Source organism: Delphinus delphis, chromosome Y, assembly GCF_949987515.2.
Source record: "Delphinus delphis chromosome Y, mDelDel1.2, whole genome shotgun sequence".
NCBI lineage: Eukaryota > Metazoa > Chordata > Mammalia > Artiodactyla > Delphinidae > Delphinus > Delphinus delphis.
In genome coordinates, this window is record NC_082705.1 from 1,005,431 (window position 1) to 1,023,594 (window position 18,164).

The 18,164-nt window shown below is 38.6% G+C and overlaps 1 protein-coding gene across 4 annotated transcripts in view; it reads left to right on the forward strand.

The window, feature by feature from the left end:
* LOC132419211 (zinc finger X-chromosomal protein-like) overlaps window positions 1–18,164 on the forward strand; it is a 55,395-nt gene that overhangs the window by 18,457 nt on the left and 18,774 nt on the right. For all 4 annotated transcript variants that reach the window (XM_060003183.1, XM_060003186.1, XM_060003184.1 and 1 more), the window contains one exon: window positions 15,952–16,040. In XM_060003183.1, the coding sequence (XP_059859166.1) occupies window positions 15,980–16,040 (61 nt within the window). In that variant the 5' untranslated portion in view covers window positions 15,952–15,979. The remainder of the gene's footprint in view (window positions 1–15,951; window positions 16,041–18,164) is intronic.

Below are 18,164 nucleotides of genomic sequence, written 5' to 3' on the forward strand. Positions count from 1 at the left end.
TCATAAGTTTGTTTTCTAAGTCTGTGAGTCTGTTTCTCTTTTGTAAATAAGTTCATTTGTATCATTTTTTTTTAAGTTTCCTCCTATAAGTCGGCGCTCCCCAACCTTTTTGGTACCAGGGACCAGTTTCGTGGAAGACAGTTTTTCCACAGATGGTGGGAGGTGGGGGGTGGTTTCGGGATGATTCAACCACATTACATTTATTGTGCACTTTATTTCTATTACTATTACATTGTAATATATAATGAAATAATTATACCACTCACCATAATGCAGAATCACTGGGAGCCCTGAGCTTGTTTTCATTTGCCACTCACTGATAGGGGTTTGATATGAGACTGAAAGCAATTGATTTATTATGTTCTCTGTGCAGTCAAACCTCTCTGCTAATGGTAAACTGTGTTTGCAGCGACGCCCTAGCACTAGCATCACTGCCTCAGCTCTACCTCAGATGATCAGGCATTAGAGTCTCATAAGGAGCATGCAGCCTAGATCCCTCACATGTGCAGTTCACACTAGGGTTCACACTCCTATGATAATCTGATGCTGCCGCTGATCTGACAGGAGGTGGAGTTCAGGTGGTAATGTAAACAGTGGGGGGCGGCTGCAAATACAGATGGAGCTTTGCTCTCTCGCTCACCACTCACTCACCTCTGTGGACTGGTAATGGTCTGTTTCCCGGGGGTTGGGGACCCCTGATATAAGTGGTTTCATACGATATTTGTCTTTCTCTGACTTGCTTCACTTAGTATGATGATTTCTAGGTCCATGCATGTTGCTGCAGATGGCATTATTTCATTCATTTTCATGGCCGAGTAATACTCCATTGTACATGTGTGTACCACATCTTTATCCATTCCTCTGTTGATGGACATCGAGGTTGCTTCCCTGTCTTGGTTATTGTAAATAGTGATGTAGTGAACATTGGGGTGCATCTACCTTTTTGAATTACGGGTTTCTCCAAATATATGCCCAGAAGTGGAATTGCTGGGTCATATGGTAGCTCTGTTTTTAATTTTTTAATTAATCTCCATACAGTGGCTGTACCAATTTACATTCCCACCAACAGTGTAGGGGGGTTCCCTTTTCTCCACACACACTCTAGCGATTTATTGTTGACTTTTTCATGATGGCCGTTCTCACTGGTGTGAGGGGATACCTCATTGTAGTTTTGATTTGCATTTTTCTAATAACTGGTGATGTTGAGTAAGTATCTTTTTATGTGCTTTATGGTCATCTGTGTGTCTTCTTGGGAGAAATGTCTATTTAGATTTTTCTGCCCATTTTTTGATTGGGTTGTTTTTTTGTTATTGAGCTCCATGAGTTGTTTGTATATTTTAGAGATTAATCCCTTGTAGATCACATCATTTATAAATATATTCTCCCATTTTGTGGGTTGTCTTTTGATTTTGTTTATGGTTTCCTTTGCTGTGCAAAGCTTTTAAGTTTAATTAGGTCCCAGTTGTTTATTTTTGTTATTATTTTCATTACTTTAGGAGGTGAAGCCAAAAAGATTGCTGCGATTTATGTCAGAGTGTTCTGCCTATATTTTCCTCTAAGTGTTTAGTAGTATGTAGTCTTACATTTAGGTCTTTAATCCATTTTGAGTTTATTTTTGTGTATGGTGTTAGGGAATGTTCGAGTTTCATTCTTTTATTTATTTTCTTTCATTTCTTTATTCATGCAGTTTTCCCAACACCACTTATAGAAGATACTTTTTTCTCCATTGTATATTCTTGACTCCTCTGTTGTAGATTAATTCACCGTAGGTGTATGGGTTTATTTCTGGGCTTTCTAGCCTGATCTGTTGATCTATATTTCTGTTTTTGTGCCAGTACCATATTGTTTTGATGACTGTAGCTCTGTAGTGTAGTCTCAAGTCAGGGAACCTGACTGTTTGGGTGTTTTGTGTTTCCATACAAATTTAAAGTTTTTTTGTTCTAGTTCTGTGAAAAAATGCCATTCTAATTTGATAGGAATTGCAGTGAATCTTTGATTGCCTTGGGTAGTATAGTCATTTAGACAATATTGATTCTTACGATCCAAGAACATGGTATATCTTTCCATCTGTTTGTGCCATCATTGATTTCTTTCATCAGTGTCATACAGTTTTTGGAGTACAGGTCTTTTGCCTCCTTAGATAGGTTTGTTCCTAGGTATTTTATTCTTTTTCATGTGATGGTAAGTGATATTGTTTCCCTCATTTCTTTCTGAACTTCTGTTGTTAATGTATAGAAAGGCAAGAGATTTTTTGCATATTAATTGTGTACCCTGAAAATTTACCAAAGTCATTGATGAGCTCTAGTAGCATCTTCAGGATTTTTATGTATAGTATCATGTCATCTGCAAATAGTGACAGTTTTACTACTACTTTTCCAGTTTGGATTTCTTTTTTTTTCTTCTCTGATTGCTGTGGCCAGGACTTCCAAAACTGTGTTGCATCACAGTGGTGAGTGTCGATATTCTTGTCTTGTTCCTGGTCTTAGGGGAAATGCTTTCTGCTTTTCAGTTGAGTATGATGTTAGCTGTGGCTTTGTCATATATTGTCTTTAGTACTTTGACGTATGTTCCTTCTGTGCCCACTTTCTGGAGAGTTTTTCTCATAAATGTTGAATTTTGTCAGAAGGTTTTTTCCCATATATGTTGAGATGATCATGTGGTTTTTATTCTTCAGTTTGTTAATGTGGTGTATCACGCTGATTGATATTGAAAAATCCTTGCATACCTGGGATAAATCCACTTGCTCATGATGTATCTTCCTTTTAATGTATTGTTGGATTCAGTTTGCTAGTATTTTGTTGACGATTGTTGTGTCTGTGTTCATCAGTGATACAGGCCTGTATTTTTTCTTTTTTTCTTGGTATCTTTGTCTAGTTTTGGTATCAAGGTGTTCGTGGCCTCATCGAATGAGCTTGGGAGTGTTCCTTCCTCTGCAATTTATGGGAATTGTTTCAGAAGGATAGGTGTTAAGTCTTCTTTAAATATTTGATAAAATTCACCTGTGAAGCTATCTGGTCCTGGACTTTTCTCTGGACTTCTGTTTGTTGGTAGTTTTTTAATCACAATTTCAATTTCAGTACTTGTGATTGTTCTGCTCATATTTTCTATTTCTTCCTTGTTCAGTCTTGGGAGATTGTACCTTTCTGAGAATTTGTTCATTTCTTCTAGGTGGTCCATTTTATCAGCATAGTTGCTTATAGTAGTCTCTTATGAGTCTTTGTATTTCTGTGGTGTCCGTTGTACCTTCTTTTTCATTTCTAATTTTATTGATTTGTGCTCTCTTTATTTTCTTGAGAAATCTAGCTAATGGTTTATCAGTTTTATCTTTTCAAAGAACCAGCTTTTAGTTTCATTCATCTTTTCTATTTTCTTCATCTCTTTTTCATTTATTTCTGCTCTGATGTTTATAATTTCTTTCCTTCTAGTAACTTTGGGTTTTGTTTGTATCTTTTTCTAGTTGCTTTAGGTGTAAGGTTAGGTTATTTATTGGAGATTTTTCTTGTTTCCTGAGATAGGATTGTATTGCTATAAAATTCCCTTTTAGAACTGCTTGTGCTTTGTCCCAATCTTCATGTGCTAGGTTTTTGATCTTCATGTTTTTGCTGTCATTTGTCTCTAGGTATCTTTTGATTTCCTTTTGACTTCTTCAGTGATCCATTGGTTGTTTAGTAGTATATTGTTTAACCTCCACGTATTTGTGTTTTTTACAGTTTTTTTCTTGTAGTTGCTTTCTAATCTCATAATGTAGTGGTCAGAAAAGATGCTTGATATGATTTCAATTTTCTTAAATTTACCAAGGCTTACTTTGTGTGGCCCAGCATGTGCTCTGTGCTGGAGAATGTTCCATGTGTGCTTGGGAAGTATGTGTAGTCTCCTTTTGGATGGAATGTTCTGTAAACATCCATTAAATCCATCTGGTCTAGTATGCCATTTAAGGCCTGTGTTTCCTTATTGATTTTCTGTCTGGATGATCTGTCCATTGATGTAAGTGAGGTGTTAAAGTCCTGCACCATTACTGTGTTACTGTTGATTTCTTCTTTTTTTTTTTTTTGCGGTACGCGGGCCTCTCACCTTTGCTGCCCCTCCCGTTGCGAAGCACAGACTCCGGACGCGCAGGCTTAGCGGCCATGGCTTACAGGCCCAGCCGCTCCGCGGCACGTGGGGTCTTCCCGGACCGGGGTATGAACCCGCGTCCCCTGTTATCGGCAGGTGGCCTCCCAACCACTGCGCCACCAGGGAAGCCCCGATTTCTTCTTTTTTGACAGCATTTATGTTATATACTGAGGTGCTCCTATTTGGGTGTATATGTATTTTCGGTTGTTATATCATTTTCTTGGGTTGATGGTTTTATCATTAGGTAATATCCTTCTTTTTCTCTTGTAACAGTATTTTAAAGTCTATTTTGTCTGATGTGAATATTGCTATTCTAGCTTTCTTTTGATTTCTATTCGTATGAAATACCTGATTCCATCCCTTCACTTTCAGTATGTGTCGCTAAATCTGAAGTGGGTTTCTCATAGACAGCATTTATAGCAGTCTTGTTTTTATATCCATTCAGCCAGTCTGTGTCTTTTGCTTGGAGCATTTAATCCACTTATGTTTAAGGTAATTATCGATATGTATGTTCTTACTGCTATTTTGTTAATGTTTTGGATTTGTTTATGTAGGTCTTTTTTTTCTGTTCCTCTTTTGTTCTTTTCTCTTGTGATTTGATTATTAACTTCAGTGTTGTGTTTGTATTCCTTTTTCTGTTTTGTATGTATTGTAGATTTTTGGTTTGTGGTTACCATGAGGTTTTGCTGTAGCAGTCTGTATGTACACAAATTTTTTTAAGTTGCTGGTCTCTTAATTTCAAATGTATTTCCTATATCTTGCATTTGTACTGTCCTCACAGTTGCTGGTTTTGGTATCATATTTGTGTGTGGATGATTTTCTACCTTTACTGTATGGTTTCCTTTACTGGTGAGCTTTCCCGTTTGTAATTTTCTTATTTTTGTTTGTGGCCTTTTCTTTCCCACCTAGAGAAGTTCCTTTAGCATTTCTTGTGAAGCTGGTTTGGTGGTGCTGAAGTCTTATAGCTTTTGTGTGTAAAGCTTTTGATTTCTCTGGCGAATCTAAACTAGAGCCTTGCTGGGTTGAGTATCCTTTGTTGTAGGTTTTTTCCTTTCGTCACTTTAAATATATTGTGCCACTCTCATCTGGCTTGCAGAGTTTCTTCTGAAAAATCAGCTGTTGTTTTCCCTTATTGCTTTTAATATTTTCTCATTGTCTTTAATTTTTCTCAATTTGATTAATATGTGTCTCAGCGTATTCATCCTTGGGTTTAACCTGTATGGGACTCTGCACTTCCTGGACTTGGGTGACTGTTTTCTTTCCCATGTTAGGGAAGTTTTCAGCAATTAGCTCCTTAAATATTTTCTCAGGCCCTTTCTCTCTTCTCCTTCTGGGCCTCTGTAATGCGAATATTGGTGCATTTATCGTTGTCCCAGAGGTCTCTTAAACCACTCTCATTTTTTTTCATTCTTTTCTTATTTTGTTTTGCAGCAGTGATTTTCACAGTTTTGTCTTCCAGCTCATTTATCCATTCTTCTCCTCATTTATTCTGCTGTTGATTTCTTTTAGTGTACTTTTTGTTTAACTTATTGTATTTTTTAAAAATTAATTTATTTTACTTATTTATTTGTGGCTGTGTTGGGTCTTTGTTGCTGTGCACGGGCTTTCTCTAGTTGCGGCAAGCGGGGGCTACTCTTCGTTGTGGTGCACGCGCTTCTCATTGTGGTGGCTTCTCTTGTTGTGGAGCATGGGCTCTAGGGGCGCAGGCTTCAGTAGTTGTGGTACATGGGCTTAGTTGCTCTGTGGCATGTGGGGTGTTCCTGGACCAGGACTCGAACCCGTGTCCCCTGCATTAGCTGGAGGATTCTTAACCACTGCGCCACCAGGGAAGCCCCTATTGTATTGTTTATCTCTGTTTGTTTGTCTTCTATATATTGTAGCTGATTGTAAAGCATTTTTTGTATCTTGGTCTCTGCCTCCATTCTTTTTCTGAGATCTTGGATCATCTTTATCTCATTACTCTGAATGCTTTTTCAGGTAGCTTGCCTGTCTCTACTTCACTTAGGTATTTTTCTGGGGTTTAACCTTTTTCCTTCACCTGGAACATATTCCTCTGCTGTCTCATTTTATAACTTTCTGTGTTTGTGGTTTCTGTTCCTCAGGCTGCAGGATAGTAGTTTCTCTTGCTTCCGTGTCTGGCCCCTGGTGGGTGAAGTTGGTCTAAGAGGCTTTTGCAGGCCTCCTGGTGGGGGTACTGGTGCCTGCACTCCAGTGTGTGGCATTGGATCTTGTCCCTCTGGTAGGCAGGGCCATGTCAAGGGGTGTGTTTAGAAGTGGCTGTGGACTCAGGAAGATTTTAGGCAGCTTGTCGGCTGATAGGTGGTGCTGTATTCCCACCCTGTTGGTTGTTTGGCGACCCAACACTGGAGCTACAGGCTATTGGGTGGGGCCAGGTCTTGTGTCAAAATGGCAGCCTTCAGGAGAGCTCACACCAATGAGTACTTTCTGGTACCTCCGCCACCAGTGTCCTTGTCCGCACAGTGTCCTCACCTCCCCAGGAGACTCTCAAAGATCAGCAGGTTAGTCTGACCCAGGCTCCTATGAAGTCACTGTCTTTTTCCTGGGTCCTGGTGCACATGAGACCTTGTGTACCTCCTCCGATAGTGGAGTTTCTGTTTCCCCCAGTCCTGTGGAGCTCCTGCAGTCAAGCCCCACTGGCCTTCAAAGCCAAATGCACTGGGGGTTCCTCCTTCCAATGCCAGACCCCTGGGCTGGGGAGCCTGACGTGGGGGTCATTACTCTCCTAAAGGAGAACCTCTGTGATATAATTAGTTTAGAGTTTGTGGGTTGCCCACCTAGCGGGTATTGGATTTGATTTTATCGTGAATGCACCCCTTCTCCCATGTCATTATGGCTTCTTCTTTATGTCTTTGGATGTAGATTTTTTTTTTGGTAGGTTCCAGCCTTTTTTATTGATGGTTGTTCAGCAGTTAGTCCTGGTTTTGGTGTTTTTGTGAGAGGGGGTGAGTTCAAGTCTTTCTACTTTGCCATCTTGTCTCCAACTTTCTGTTTTCTGAAAATATGGTTCCTTTCTTATCCATATAATTGACATAATGTGGTGCTCAAGCTCACACTCGCAGTAGAGTAGAGTAGTACACCAGTCCATTAAGGTTACTCCTTGTTTATCAGTTGTAGGACATTCGATTTCAGGGTAAAATAGTAACTTTGGCTAAGTGAGGCCTCTTTGGTTTAATGTCAGAGTGTTAAAGGCTTCTCTCCCCTCCCCTTCTCCCAGATGGCTATGCGGAGCTCAGCTGCGGTGCACACCCTGTCTAGCCTGCAGACAGAGTCGCACATGCTATCTCCAGGCCTGGGTCTCTGTCCTTGGGCACCCTCTGGGCACATGCTGAGCTCACTGGGCATTTGGACCCCACTGGGGTCCCCATGGAGCTGTCCTGTTAATTTTTTGAGGAACCTCCATACCGATTTCCATAGTGGCCACAACGGTTTACATTCCCACCCACAGTGTGGAAGCATTCCCTTTTCTTCACGTCCTCACCAACACTTAATCATCTCTTTCAGACTAGCCATTTAACAGATACTAAGTGATGACTCTAACAGATTGCTTTTTGTATCATATCCAAAAAATTGTTGCAAAGACCAGTGTCAAGGAGCTTTTCTTCTCTGTCTTTTCCTAGGAGTTTTATGGTTTCAGGTTGTAAGTCTTAGTCCATTTGAAGTTAATTTTTTTGAATGGTATATAAGATAGAAGTCTAGTTTAATAATTTGCGTGTGATTATCCAACTTTCTCAACAGTGTTGAAAAGACCATTCTTTCCCTATTGACTGTTTTTAACTTCCTTATAAGTTATTGAGTGTATTTATATAGGTTTATTTCTGGACTCCTGATTCTTTTGTGATTTCACACGAATTTTAGGATTGTTTTTTCCATTGCTGTGAAAAATAATATTGGAATTTTAATGCATTGAAACTATGGATAGCTTTGCGAAGTGTTGACATTTTACAATAATTTTTCTTATCTGTGAACACAGCATATCGTTCCATTTATTTGTGTCTTCAATTTCAATTGAAGACAATTTCAATTGTACTTCATCCAACTCCTGAAACTTTACTGAATTTGTGTTTTGATGGAGTCTTTAGGATATTCTGTATATCAAATGTGTCATCTGCAGGTAGAGGCGGCTTTACTTTTTGCCTTTCTAGTTCCATTGCCTTTTCTTTTTCCCTGCCTGATTGGTCTAGATAGGACTTGCAGTACTGTGTTAATGGGAGTGGTGATTGTGAGCACTCTTGTGTCTGATCATAGAGGAGATGCTTACATTAGTTGTGGACTTATTACATAGGATTTTTATTCTTCATTTTGTTAATGTGGTAATCCTTCTAATGTGCTGTCGAATTCAGTTTAGTACAATTTTATTGTGAAGTTTTGCGTTTATATTCATCAGGGATAGTAGTTTTCCTTTCTTGGACTGTCCTTGTATTGCTTTAATATCATAAAATGAGCTTGGTATTGTTTCCTTTTCTTCAGCTTCTTGAAGTGTTTGAAAGGAATTGGCTTAGTGTTAATCCTTCTTTAAATGTTACCAAAACCATCTGGTCCTTGGCTTTTCTGTGTTGGGAGGTTTTATTTACTGATTCAGTCTCCTTCCTTATTATTGGTCTGTTAGATTGTATATTTTTTTCCTGATTCAGTCTTGTTAGGAAATATGTTTCTAGGACTATATCCATTTTTTGTAGGTTATCCAGTTTGTTGGCATGTGGTTGTTCTTAAAGATTGTATTTCTCTAGTGTCAGTGGTAATGTCTCCTTTCATTTCAGATATTATTTATTTGACCTTTTGTTTTTTAGTCTAGCTAAAGGTTTGTCAGTTTTGTTTACCTCATTAAAAAAACAGCTCTTAGGGGCTTCCCTGGTGGTGCAGTGGTTGAGAATCCACCTGTCGATGCAGGGGACATGGGTTCGTACCCTGGTCCGGGAAGATCCCACACACCGCAGAGCGGCTGGGCCCGTGAGCCATGGCTGCTGAGCCTGCGCGTCCGGAGCCTGTGCTCCGCAACAGGAGAGGCCACAACAGTGAGAGGCCTGCGTATCGAAAAAAAAAAACAAACAAAAAACAGCTCTTCAGTTTGTTTATCATTTCTGTTGTTTTCTGGTGTCTATTTCATTTATTTCTGCTCTGTTCTTTGTTTCTTTCTGCCAACTTCGGGCTTAGTTTGTTCTTTTTATAGTTCCTTGAGGGGTAATGTTAAGTTGTTTATTTGAGATCTTTTTTCTTCATGTAGGTGTTTATCGTCATTTTGCCACATCTAAGTTTTGGTACGTTTTGCATTTTGTTTCCATTTTTGCTTCAGAATATTTTAAAAATTTTTGTATGATTTCTTCTTTGACAAATTAATTCAGAGTTTTTTGTTCAGTTAGTTTCCAGCTTTGTTCCTGGTACTGATTTCTCATTTCATACCATTGTTGCAGGAAAAGATACTTGATAATTTCATTCTTCTTAAGTTTAAGACTTATGACCTATATAATAATCTATCTTGAAGGGTATTCTGAGTGCACGCGCGAAGAATGGGTATTCTGTTGCTGTTGGATGAAATGTTCTATATATGTCTTTTAGGTCCATTTGGTCTAATGTATAGTTCAATTCTAATGTTTCCTTTTAGATTTTCTGTTTGGATGACCTGTCTGTTAAAAGTTGCTCTGTTGAAGCCTCCTCCTATTGTTGTAATATTATTTCTCCCTTCAGATTCACCATTATTTGGTTAATATGCTTAAGTGGGCCAGTGTAGGGTCCAGTGTTGGTTGCATACATATTTTTGATTTGATATATCTTTTGATGAATTGATCCTTTATCTGTATATAACCTTCTGTACCATTTTTGATGTACAGTTGATTTTGTGTGATATTTGTAGCTACCACTGCTCTCTTTTCATTGCCACTTGAAAGGATTATCTTTATCCATGCCTTCACTTTGAGCCTGTGTTTGTCCTTACTGCTGCAGTGAGTGTCCTTTAGGCAACATATAGTTGGTAGTTGAGTCTTGTCTCTTTTTTTTTCAAATCCATCTAGCCACACTCTGTCTTTCGATTAGAAAATTCTGTCCATTTATGTTTAGGATGGTTAATGATACTTAGAGATGTACTAATTCTCTCTTACTGTTTCTTGAATGACTAGAAACAGACATGAATTCCTTTTTTCCTTCCTTCTTCTCTTGCTGCTTTCCTTTGGGAACTGACTAGTTTTCATAGTGGTAAGCTTTGCTTTTCTTCTTTTATCTTTTGTGTATCTACTGTAGGTTTTTGCTGTGGTTTCCATAAATTATCTTATGCACATAATGATCAGTTTTAAGCTGATAACAACTTAAAATGTTGATTGAATACAAAAACCCTATCCAAACCCTTCACACTTTGTTTCTGTTGACAGAATTTGCCTTTCTCATATTACATATCTAGCAACAAATTGTAGCTAACATTGTTTCTAATACTTTTTGTCTTTTAATTTATAGAACAATTTATTATTGTCCTGTATGTCCTTCGGAAATGAAGGAAAGGGGCTTCCCTGGTGGCACAGTGGTTGAGCATCTGCCTGCCAGTTCAGGGGACACTGGTTCGAGCCCTGATCCAGGAAGATCCCACATGCCGTGGAGCATCTAAGCCTGCGTGCCACGACTACTGAGCCTGTGCTCCATAGCCTGCGAGCCACAACTATTGAGCCCGCATGCTGCAACTACTGAAGCCCTTGTGCCTAGAGTCCCTGCTGCACAATGAGAAGCCCGTGCACCGCAACAAAGAGTAACCCCTGCTCACCTCAACTAGAGAAAGCCTGCGTGCAGCAACAAAGACCCAACACGACCAAAAATAAATAAATTTATTTAAAAAAATAAACTGTCTAAAATCAAAAAGAAATAGAGAATTTTAAAAGCAGCAAGAGGAAAACGTTCTTTCATAAGGGAACCACCATCATGATATAGGTGGATTTCCTATGGGGGAAAATGCTACCTATTTGGCATGTGGGATCTTCCCAGACAAGGGAGTGCACCTGTGTCCGCTGCATTGGCAGGTGGATTCTTAACCCACTTTGCCAGTTGAGAAGTCCCTAGACAGTTTAATTACGTGTCTTAGAGAAGATCCTTTTAGGTTGAAATTCAGGGGATATATCCAAATCCTCTACAGTTTGGGGAAGACATTCTTTCCTTAAAGCCATTGTTTCCCCTTGTCTCTGTTGTCATTTTCTGGGATGTCAGTAATATGTAGGTTGTTTTCTTTAATGGTATCCCACAGTTAAGGTATGCTCTCTTTCCTTTTCCATTCTTTTTTCTTTTTTTTAACCTCTGATTGGTTTATATTAAAGGACTTGTCATAAGATTTTTTTCTTCTGCTTTATCCAGTTTTTTGTTGATGTTCTCTATTTCACTTTTTTCCCATTTCATTTCACTGTATTCTTTTAGAATTTCTGTTTGGTTCTGTTTTATGATCTCTGTCTTGCTTTTTTATTTTAATTTTTTTTAATTTATTTTTTATTTTTTATTTTATTTTTTTCTGTCTTGCTTTTGAACTTCTTATTTTGTTGATGTATTGCTCTCATTGTTTTCTTGAATTGTTTCTCTGGGTTTTCTTCTAGTTTTCTGAGCTTTCATAAAATAACTTTTGAATTCTTTATGGCACATTGCCATAAAGATCTCCATGTCTTTGGAGTTGGTTACTTGAAAGTTACTGTGTTCCATTGGTGGTATTGCGTGTCCTTCGTTTTTCAAATTCCTTGAAGTCTTGTGTCATTTTCTTTGCATTAGAAGAAGCAGTCACTTTTCCAGTCTTAACTGTCCTCAGCAAAGAAATACCTTCTTTCATCCCTATGAGGGATTCTGAGGCTTTCTAATACCTTTTCTATGGACATGCCTGTTCCATCCTTTTTGCTCCCTCTTTTGAGGGAATCCTTAGATTGTATGCCTTATTCCTATTCTGCAAAGCCAGCATGGGTGCTGAGAGCCTCAGGTTTCCTTTATCCAGGGCTGTGCTGAATATCCTAATTGGTATGGTTTCTCGCAATCCCACTGAGTCAGACCTGCTCTTGGTACTGTTGACAAGACACAACAGAGAGCCAGCCATACGATGGGAGTGTGTATGGGTAAGGCAGATATGGGGGTGGAACAAGCAGGGGGTCCCCAGCAGTTCATGGGTGGGTTTTCTGATAGAGTTGTGAAGCAGGAGGATCATGTTCCTTTGACGCCCCGCAAGAACCCTGGCTACTGTTCTCATAGCTGTTCTCCAGCCCCTAGTCCTGTAGCCACACCTCAGTATTCTGGATGTGGCAAACAAAGTGGATCTCTTTGACAATATTCTGCACCACTGAGGTAGCTGGGTCCTCATTCACAGGCCAAGAAGGACTCTCTTGGCACTGAGCTGTGCTGCCTTGGGGGATGTGAGTAATGTGAAACCATTCTTACTGGCTCCAGTGCATCCAGTTTCAGATTTTTTGCTGAAGGGAGTTCTGGAATTTCTCCACTGACTCTTGAACTTCCACAAAAGCTCACTTATCCATGGATGATTGTCTCAGTCAGTGTTCTTTGGAGTGAAGACAGTAGAAAACTCTTATTGCACCATAATGAATACAAGTTCAACTTCTTTTTTTTTTTTTTTTTTTTTTGCGGTATGCGGGCCTCCCACCGCTGTGGCCTCTCCAGTTGTGGAGCACAGGTTCCGGACGCGCAGGCCCAGTGGCCATGGCTCACGGGCCCAGCCACTCTGCGGCATGCGGGATTCTCCAGGACCGGGGCACGAGCCCGCGTCCCCTGCACGAGCAGGCAGACTCTCAACCACTGCGTCACCAGGGAAGCCCTAAGTTCAACTTTTATTAGAGATAATGAGATTGATTTCTGTAGGGAAACTTTAAGATACCTTAAATAAGATATCATTTTATTTTTTATTATTATGCTCGTAAGATATTTTCTCATTTATCCTTTTATAGTCACATATTGAAAAAAGGAAAAGAAGTACAAGCTAGAAAGTTTTGGGAAGAGGAAGCAGTGACAACTTATTTAGAGGAACTATCTTTTCCATTTTTTTATGGTTGAAAAAATATTACTGTACCTATCATAGCCTTTTTATTTGAAGCATTTTGAATAAATGTCATAAAATACATTATATTTTGAAAATAAATTGGATGTCTTAGGGGTGGCATGTTGGAAATTAATTTTTTTATAGTATAAATTACAACTGAGTAATTCTTACTTGCATAGTTCCTTAGAGACTGTGTCAATATCAAACATTAATAAGAGATATAGGGACTTACCTGGTGGGGCAGTGGTTAAGAATCCGCCTGCCAATGCAGGGGACACGGGTTCAAGCCCTGGTTGGGGAAGATCTCACATGCCGTGGAGCAACCAAGCCTGTGCACCACAACTACTGAGCCTGTGCTCTAGAGCCCGTGAGCCACAACTGCTGAACCCACATGCTGCAGCTACTGAAGGCCATGCACCTAGAGCCTGTGCTCCACAACAGGAGAAGCCTGTGCACTGCAATGAAGGGTGCCCCCTGCTCACTGCAACTAGAGAAAGCCTGCATGCAACAATGAAGACTCAGTGCAGCCAAAGATTAAATAAATAGATTAAAAAAAGAGATATAAATAACCATGACATATGCTTAAAAAAAAAGAAGAAGAAAGGGATAATCGTGCTCTGGAAATTCAGCAGCAGAGGAAGTAGTTGTTTTTAGCATTTTCTTCATGAGGAAGGACATGTAGGGGATAAATTAGTGCAGGAATAACACGTAAAGGTCATTTACATAGAAGAAATCTGAAACCAAGGATAGAGTTTGGGTCTTATGGAGACTTTGGATATTTTTGTTTGGCTGATGAGAGAGACAGAAACAGAGATTGGGGTAGTGGTAGAAAGGAGGGGAAGATGAAGAAAAATTACGAGAATAATGGAAAGGTTGTCAGAACCAGATCTTAGAGGCTTGTAAGCCAAGGAGATCAGATTTTATTTGGAGAATCAGTAGGGAGTCATTAACATGTTTTGAATTGAGGTCTTACATCATTTAAAGTATGCTTTAGAAAAGGAAGAAATTTACACTCACATGTATAAGAGAAGGAGAGAGGCATACCGTTCATGAAGGACCACGTAGGGTAAGAAAGCAGAGGAGAAGAGGAGATGCCATAGTCCAGAGCTTTTATTGGGATTCTATAGGGAAGGAATGGGCAAGGAAGAATAGGTATACTAAGTTTAGGATTGGATAGTTTGAACAATGTTAGTGGCCTTTGGGCTATAGGAACTGTCCCTAGTTGTTTGGAATGTGGCCCTGGGTTATTTTAGAGTAAGGAGAATCTTGGCTTAGTAAATTTGGTGGTTAGGGGTGTGGGCTCTGATTGGTTGGTTTTTATATCAAAGGTGCACTCACAGGGAGACTATTGCTGTCAGTAGGCAGTCCCTCCAGGATCAAGGTCACAAAAGAGAGAGAAATATAGTTGGTGCACTACATTACTTGCAGTCTTAATAGTAACAATTTATATGTTGTCAGCAAAAATGATAGAGATTAAAGAAGCTGTATGTGATAGCACTGTTGAAGGTGAGTTAGAAAGTGAGAAAGTGGCGATAGGAAAACCAATTAGGAAGTTTCTGTGGTACTTGCAACATAAGTAAATCATGGCCCCTAATAAACCTCCCCTTTCTACTCCCTCTATCTCCTCACTTGCTTTTTAGGCATGTGCTAGGTTCTTCGTATTTTTGTTTTTTAATTTTTCTTTTTTTTTTAAACTGGCTATTTTTTCTATCCTAGGCCATATTTTGTCGATGACCTACCTTCAGGTTTCATGTTTTTATGTTATTGTTTCAGTCACCAGGAGAGAGAGAGAGAAACTCTTGCTTGTGGTTTCAGACATCCTATAGATGGGACTTTGATTTTATTGTGTAAAGATGGATTTATTTTTTAACCTTTCAGCTGGTACCAAGTTATTCGTGGCCTGGAGAATATACATATACTTTGAGAATTATTTCTGCAACTAGATGGTCAATTAAGGGAGGTCACTGTAAGTTATATAGAAATCTTAAGAAGGTTTACCATTGTAATGAATTTTGAATTTTTACCATTTTGTAATTTATTGGTAGGAGATTGTAGACTATATTAAATTTAAAGATGTAATAAAAATCTTTTAGGAATTCCATCAGTATTCCACAAAATGTGTTAAAGTTGAACCTTAAAGAGTCATGGCTGTTTATGGAAAGGAGGCTGGAGGGAGTTTTCTGGGGTACAAAAAATGTTTTATATCTTACTCTGAGTAATGCTAATACAAATTTACACAAATATAAATTTATTAAGCTAAACACTTAAGATTTATGCACTTTAATAAAAGAAACTAGTGAAATATAGCAGAAAAAAAACAGAGAACAAACTAGTGGTTACCAGAGGGGAGAGGGAAGGAGCAAAATAAGGTAGGGAATCAAGAGGTTAAAAAGTAGTATGTATAACATAAATAAGTTACAAGGATATATTGTACTACACAGGAAACATGGCCAGTGTTTTATAATAACTAGAAATAGAATAACCTTCAAAAATTGTGAATCACTGAAACTTATATAACAATTGCACATCAACTGTACCTCAGTTTAAAAAAAGAAAAAAATTTCTGCACTTTATGTAGAGTACAATGTAACTAAAACAAAGAGGAAAAACCCCAAAACACTGTCAACATGCTTGAGTTAACTTCTCTTACGATACAGCTACCCAAATAATAATAATTGGTAATCATTATGTTCACTTTATTTTACCTTGATAGGTTTTGATAAATCAAGAAATGTGACCATTTCAGAAGTGTAAATATCATGATGACGTTTTAAGTATGTGATACGAAAAAGTTAATGTTTGATATACTTTATTTCCCGGTTTAGGAGCTGTGACTAATGAGAATCAAAGGCCATGGATGAAGATGAACTTGAATTACAGCCACAAGAGCCAAACTCATTTTTTGATGGAATAGGTATATCTATTTCTTGGGTTGTTCCACTTTCCATCTGACAAATTTGGAGTTACCAAGAGGCTGTATTGCTAGATCTGTATTGATTTATCCTTAGGTATCTTGTTTTCCTCTCGAAATCTCGTTGCCAACTCAGTCTGTCAGTAATACCATCAGTATCAAAGTCTTGTTATCTTTATTCTAAATTTTCTCAGTTTACTAAGTCCTATTAGTTCTGACTTTGAAAGTGTTTCTTGTTTATTTCTGCTGTTACTGGTTTTCTTTTGTTGCTGTAATGCATTTCCACAAATTGAGGGACCTAAAATACATCAGTTTGTTACCTCACAGATTTGTAGGTCAGAAGTTCAGCTACAGTGTGGCTAAACTTGGTCCTTGTGTAGAGTTTCACAGAGTGTTGGCAGGGCTTCATTCTTTTCTGGAGCTAGCAATCCAAACTAGTATTCATTCTGATGGTATAAAGTTTTAAAGAATTTTGTGAATCTCCTTTCTGTGTCATTGGCATTTACCTTATTAGAAAAGAAATCCATCTACATATCCTTCCAAGATAATCCCACTTCTTTTTGACTTCTGCTGAGATGGTTGCAGGACAACGCCCTAAGCTCTTTAGATGCATCCTACTTTGATTAAGGAATCTGTGAGGCACACAGTTTACAGCCTTAGAAAGACATTGTATGACTGAATTCTCAGACCTTTTGCTTTGTCTGAGATTATAGAAGAGTTGTAGTCAGAAACTACTTTTCCTCTAAAAGGTTCTTTCCTGACAGCAAATCACCCCAATTTTAACTCCTTTTTTCTTTGTCATCTGTTGATGCTGAGAATTTCCCCAGTTGTTAAGTCCTGCTACATTTTATTTATTGGTTCTTCCACAATTTATCTTCTTTTCTTGAATTTACCATAAGCGGCAAGAACAAACCAGGTCACATCATCAACACTCTGCTGAAATCTCCTGAGCTAAATATCTGAGTTAACTGTTACAAGTTACATTTTCCATATAACCTCAGGATACAATTTTGCTAAGCTACTTGTCGCAATGTAACAAGTTTTTCCTTCCTTCAGTTTTGAGTAACATGTTTCTCACTATCTTTTGAGCTTTTACTAGCAGTGTCCTTAAAGTCTAGATTTGTATTAACTGTCTGTACATGGTGACTTAGTTATTCTGTAAATTCTTTAAAAATTTTTCTGCTTTGGTTGTTTCTTCCTTCTGAGTTCTCACTAGCATGAGTTGTTAACATCCATATTTCTATTACTGGACTATTCAAGGGAGTATCAAAACCATTACACATTTGTAGGTATTTGTACAGCAGCACTCCACTCTCTGGTACCAAAAATCTGTATTCATTTCTATTACTATTGCTCTGCCAAACATTAAACAAATGTAGCTGTATAACATAGTAAAATTCTTCATCTCATGGTTTCCATACATCAGAAGTCTATCACCGCATAGCTATGCTATTTGGTTTGGACTTCATGCGGCTGAAATCAAGGTGTCAGCAGGGTGTTTGTTCCTTTCTGGAGCTTCTGGGGTGAAACTGATTCCAAGCTAATTCAGGTGGTTGGCTAAATTCACTTTCTTAACAGTTGTAGGGCTTAGGTGCCCATTTCCTTGCTGGCTGGCCTTTGCTCCTCACAGCTAGTGTTCCTTCACTTGCTTTTCATGTGCTCCCCATCCTGCCCCACCCAAAGCAATTGGGCATTGAATCTCTCTCATACTTAACGTTCTGCTTCAACTCTCTAATGCCAGCCTAAGAAATTTCTCTGCTTTAAGGGTTTATGTTTATCTAGTAAAATCACCCTATTTAAGGTTCATAACTTTAATTATATCTGAAAAGTATTTATGGCATTAGCCATAATGTGATGTATTCACAATTTCAGCCATTGTGGCATGGACATTTTGCAAAGAGGGTAGGGTGGACTAAATGGGCTGGGGTGGCTGTATACCACACTGCTCTTCATGCCGGTTCTCCCACTTAGCCCAGGCACTATTATCTCATTCTTAACTTATATTAAATTATTTACCTTGAAGTTAGTTTCTTTTTTTCACTACCTGTACCAGTAGAGTACTCATTCTAAAATAACACATGGATGATGTCATTTCTCTGTTCTTCGATGTCCAGGAGATAAAGTATA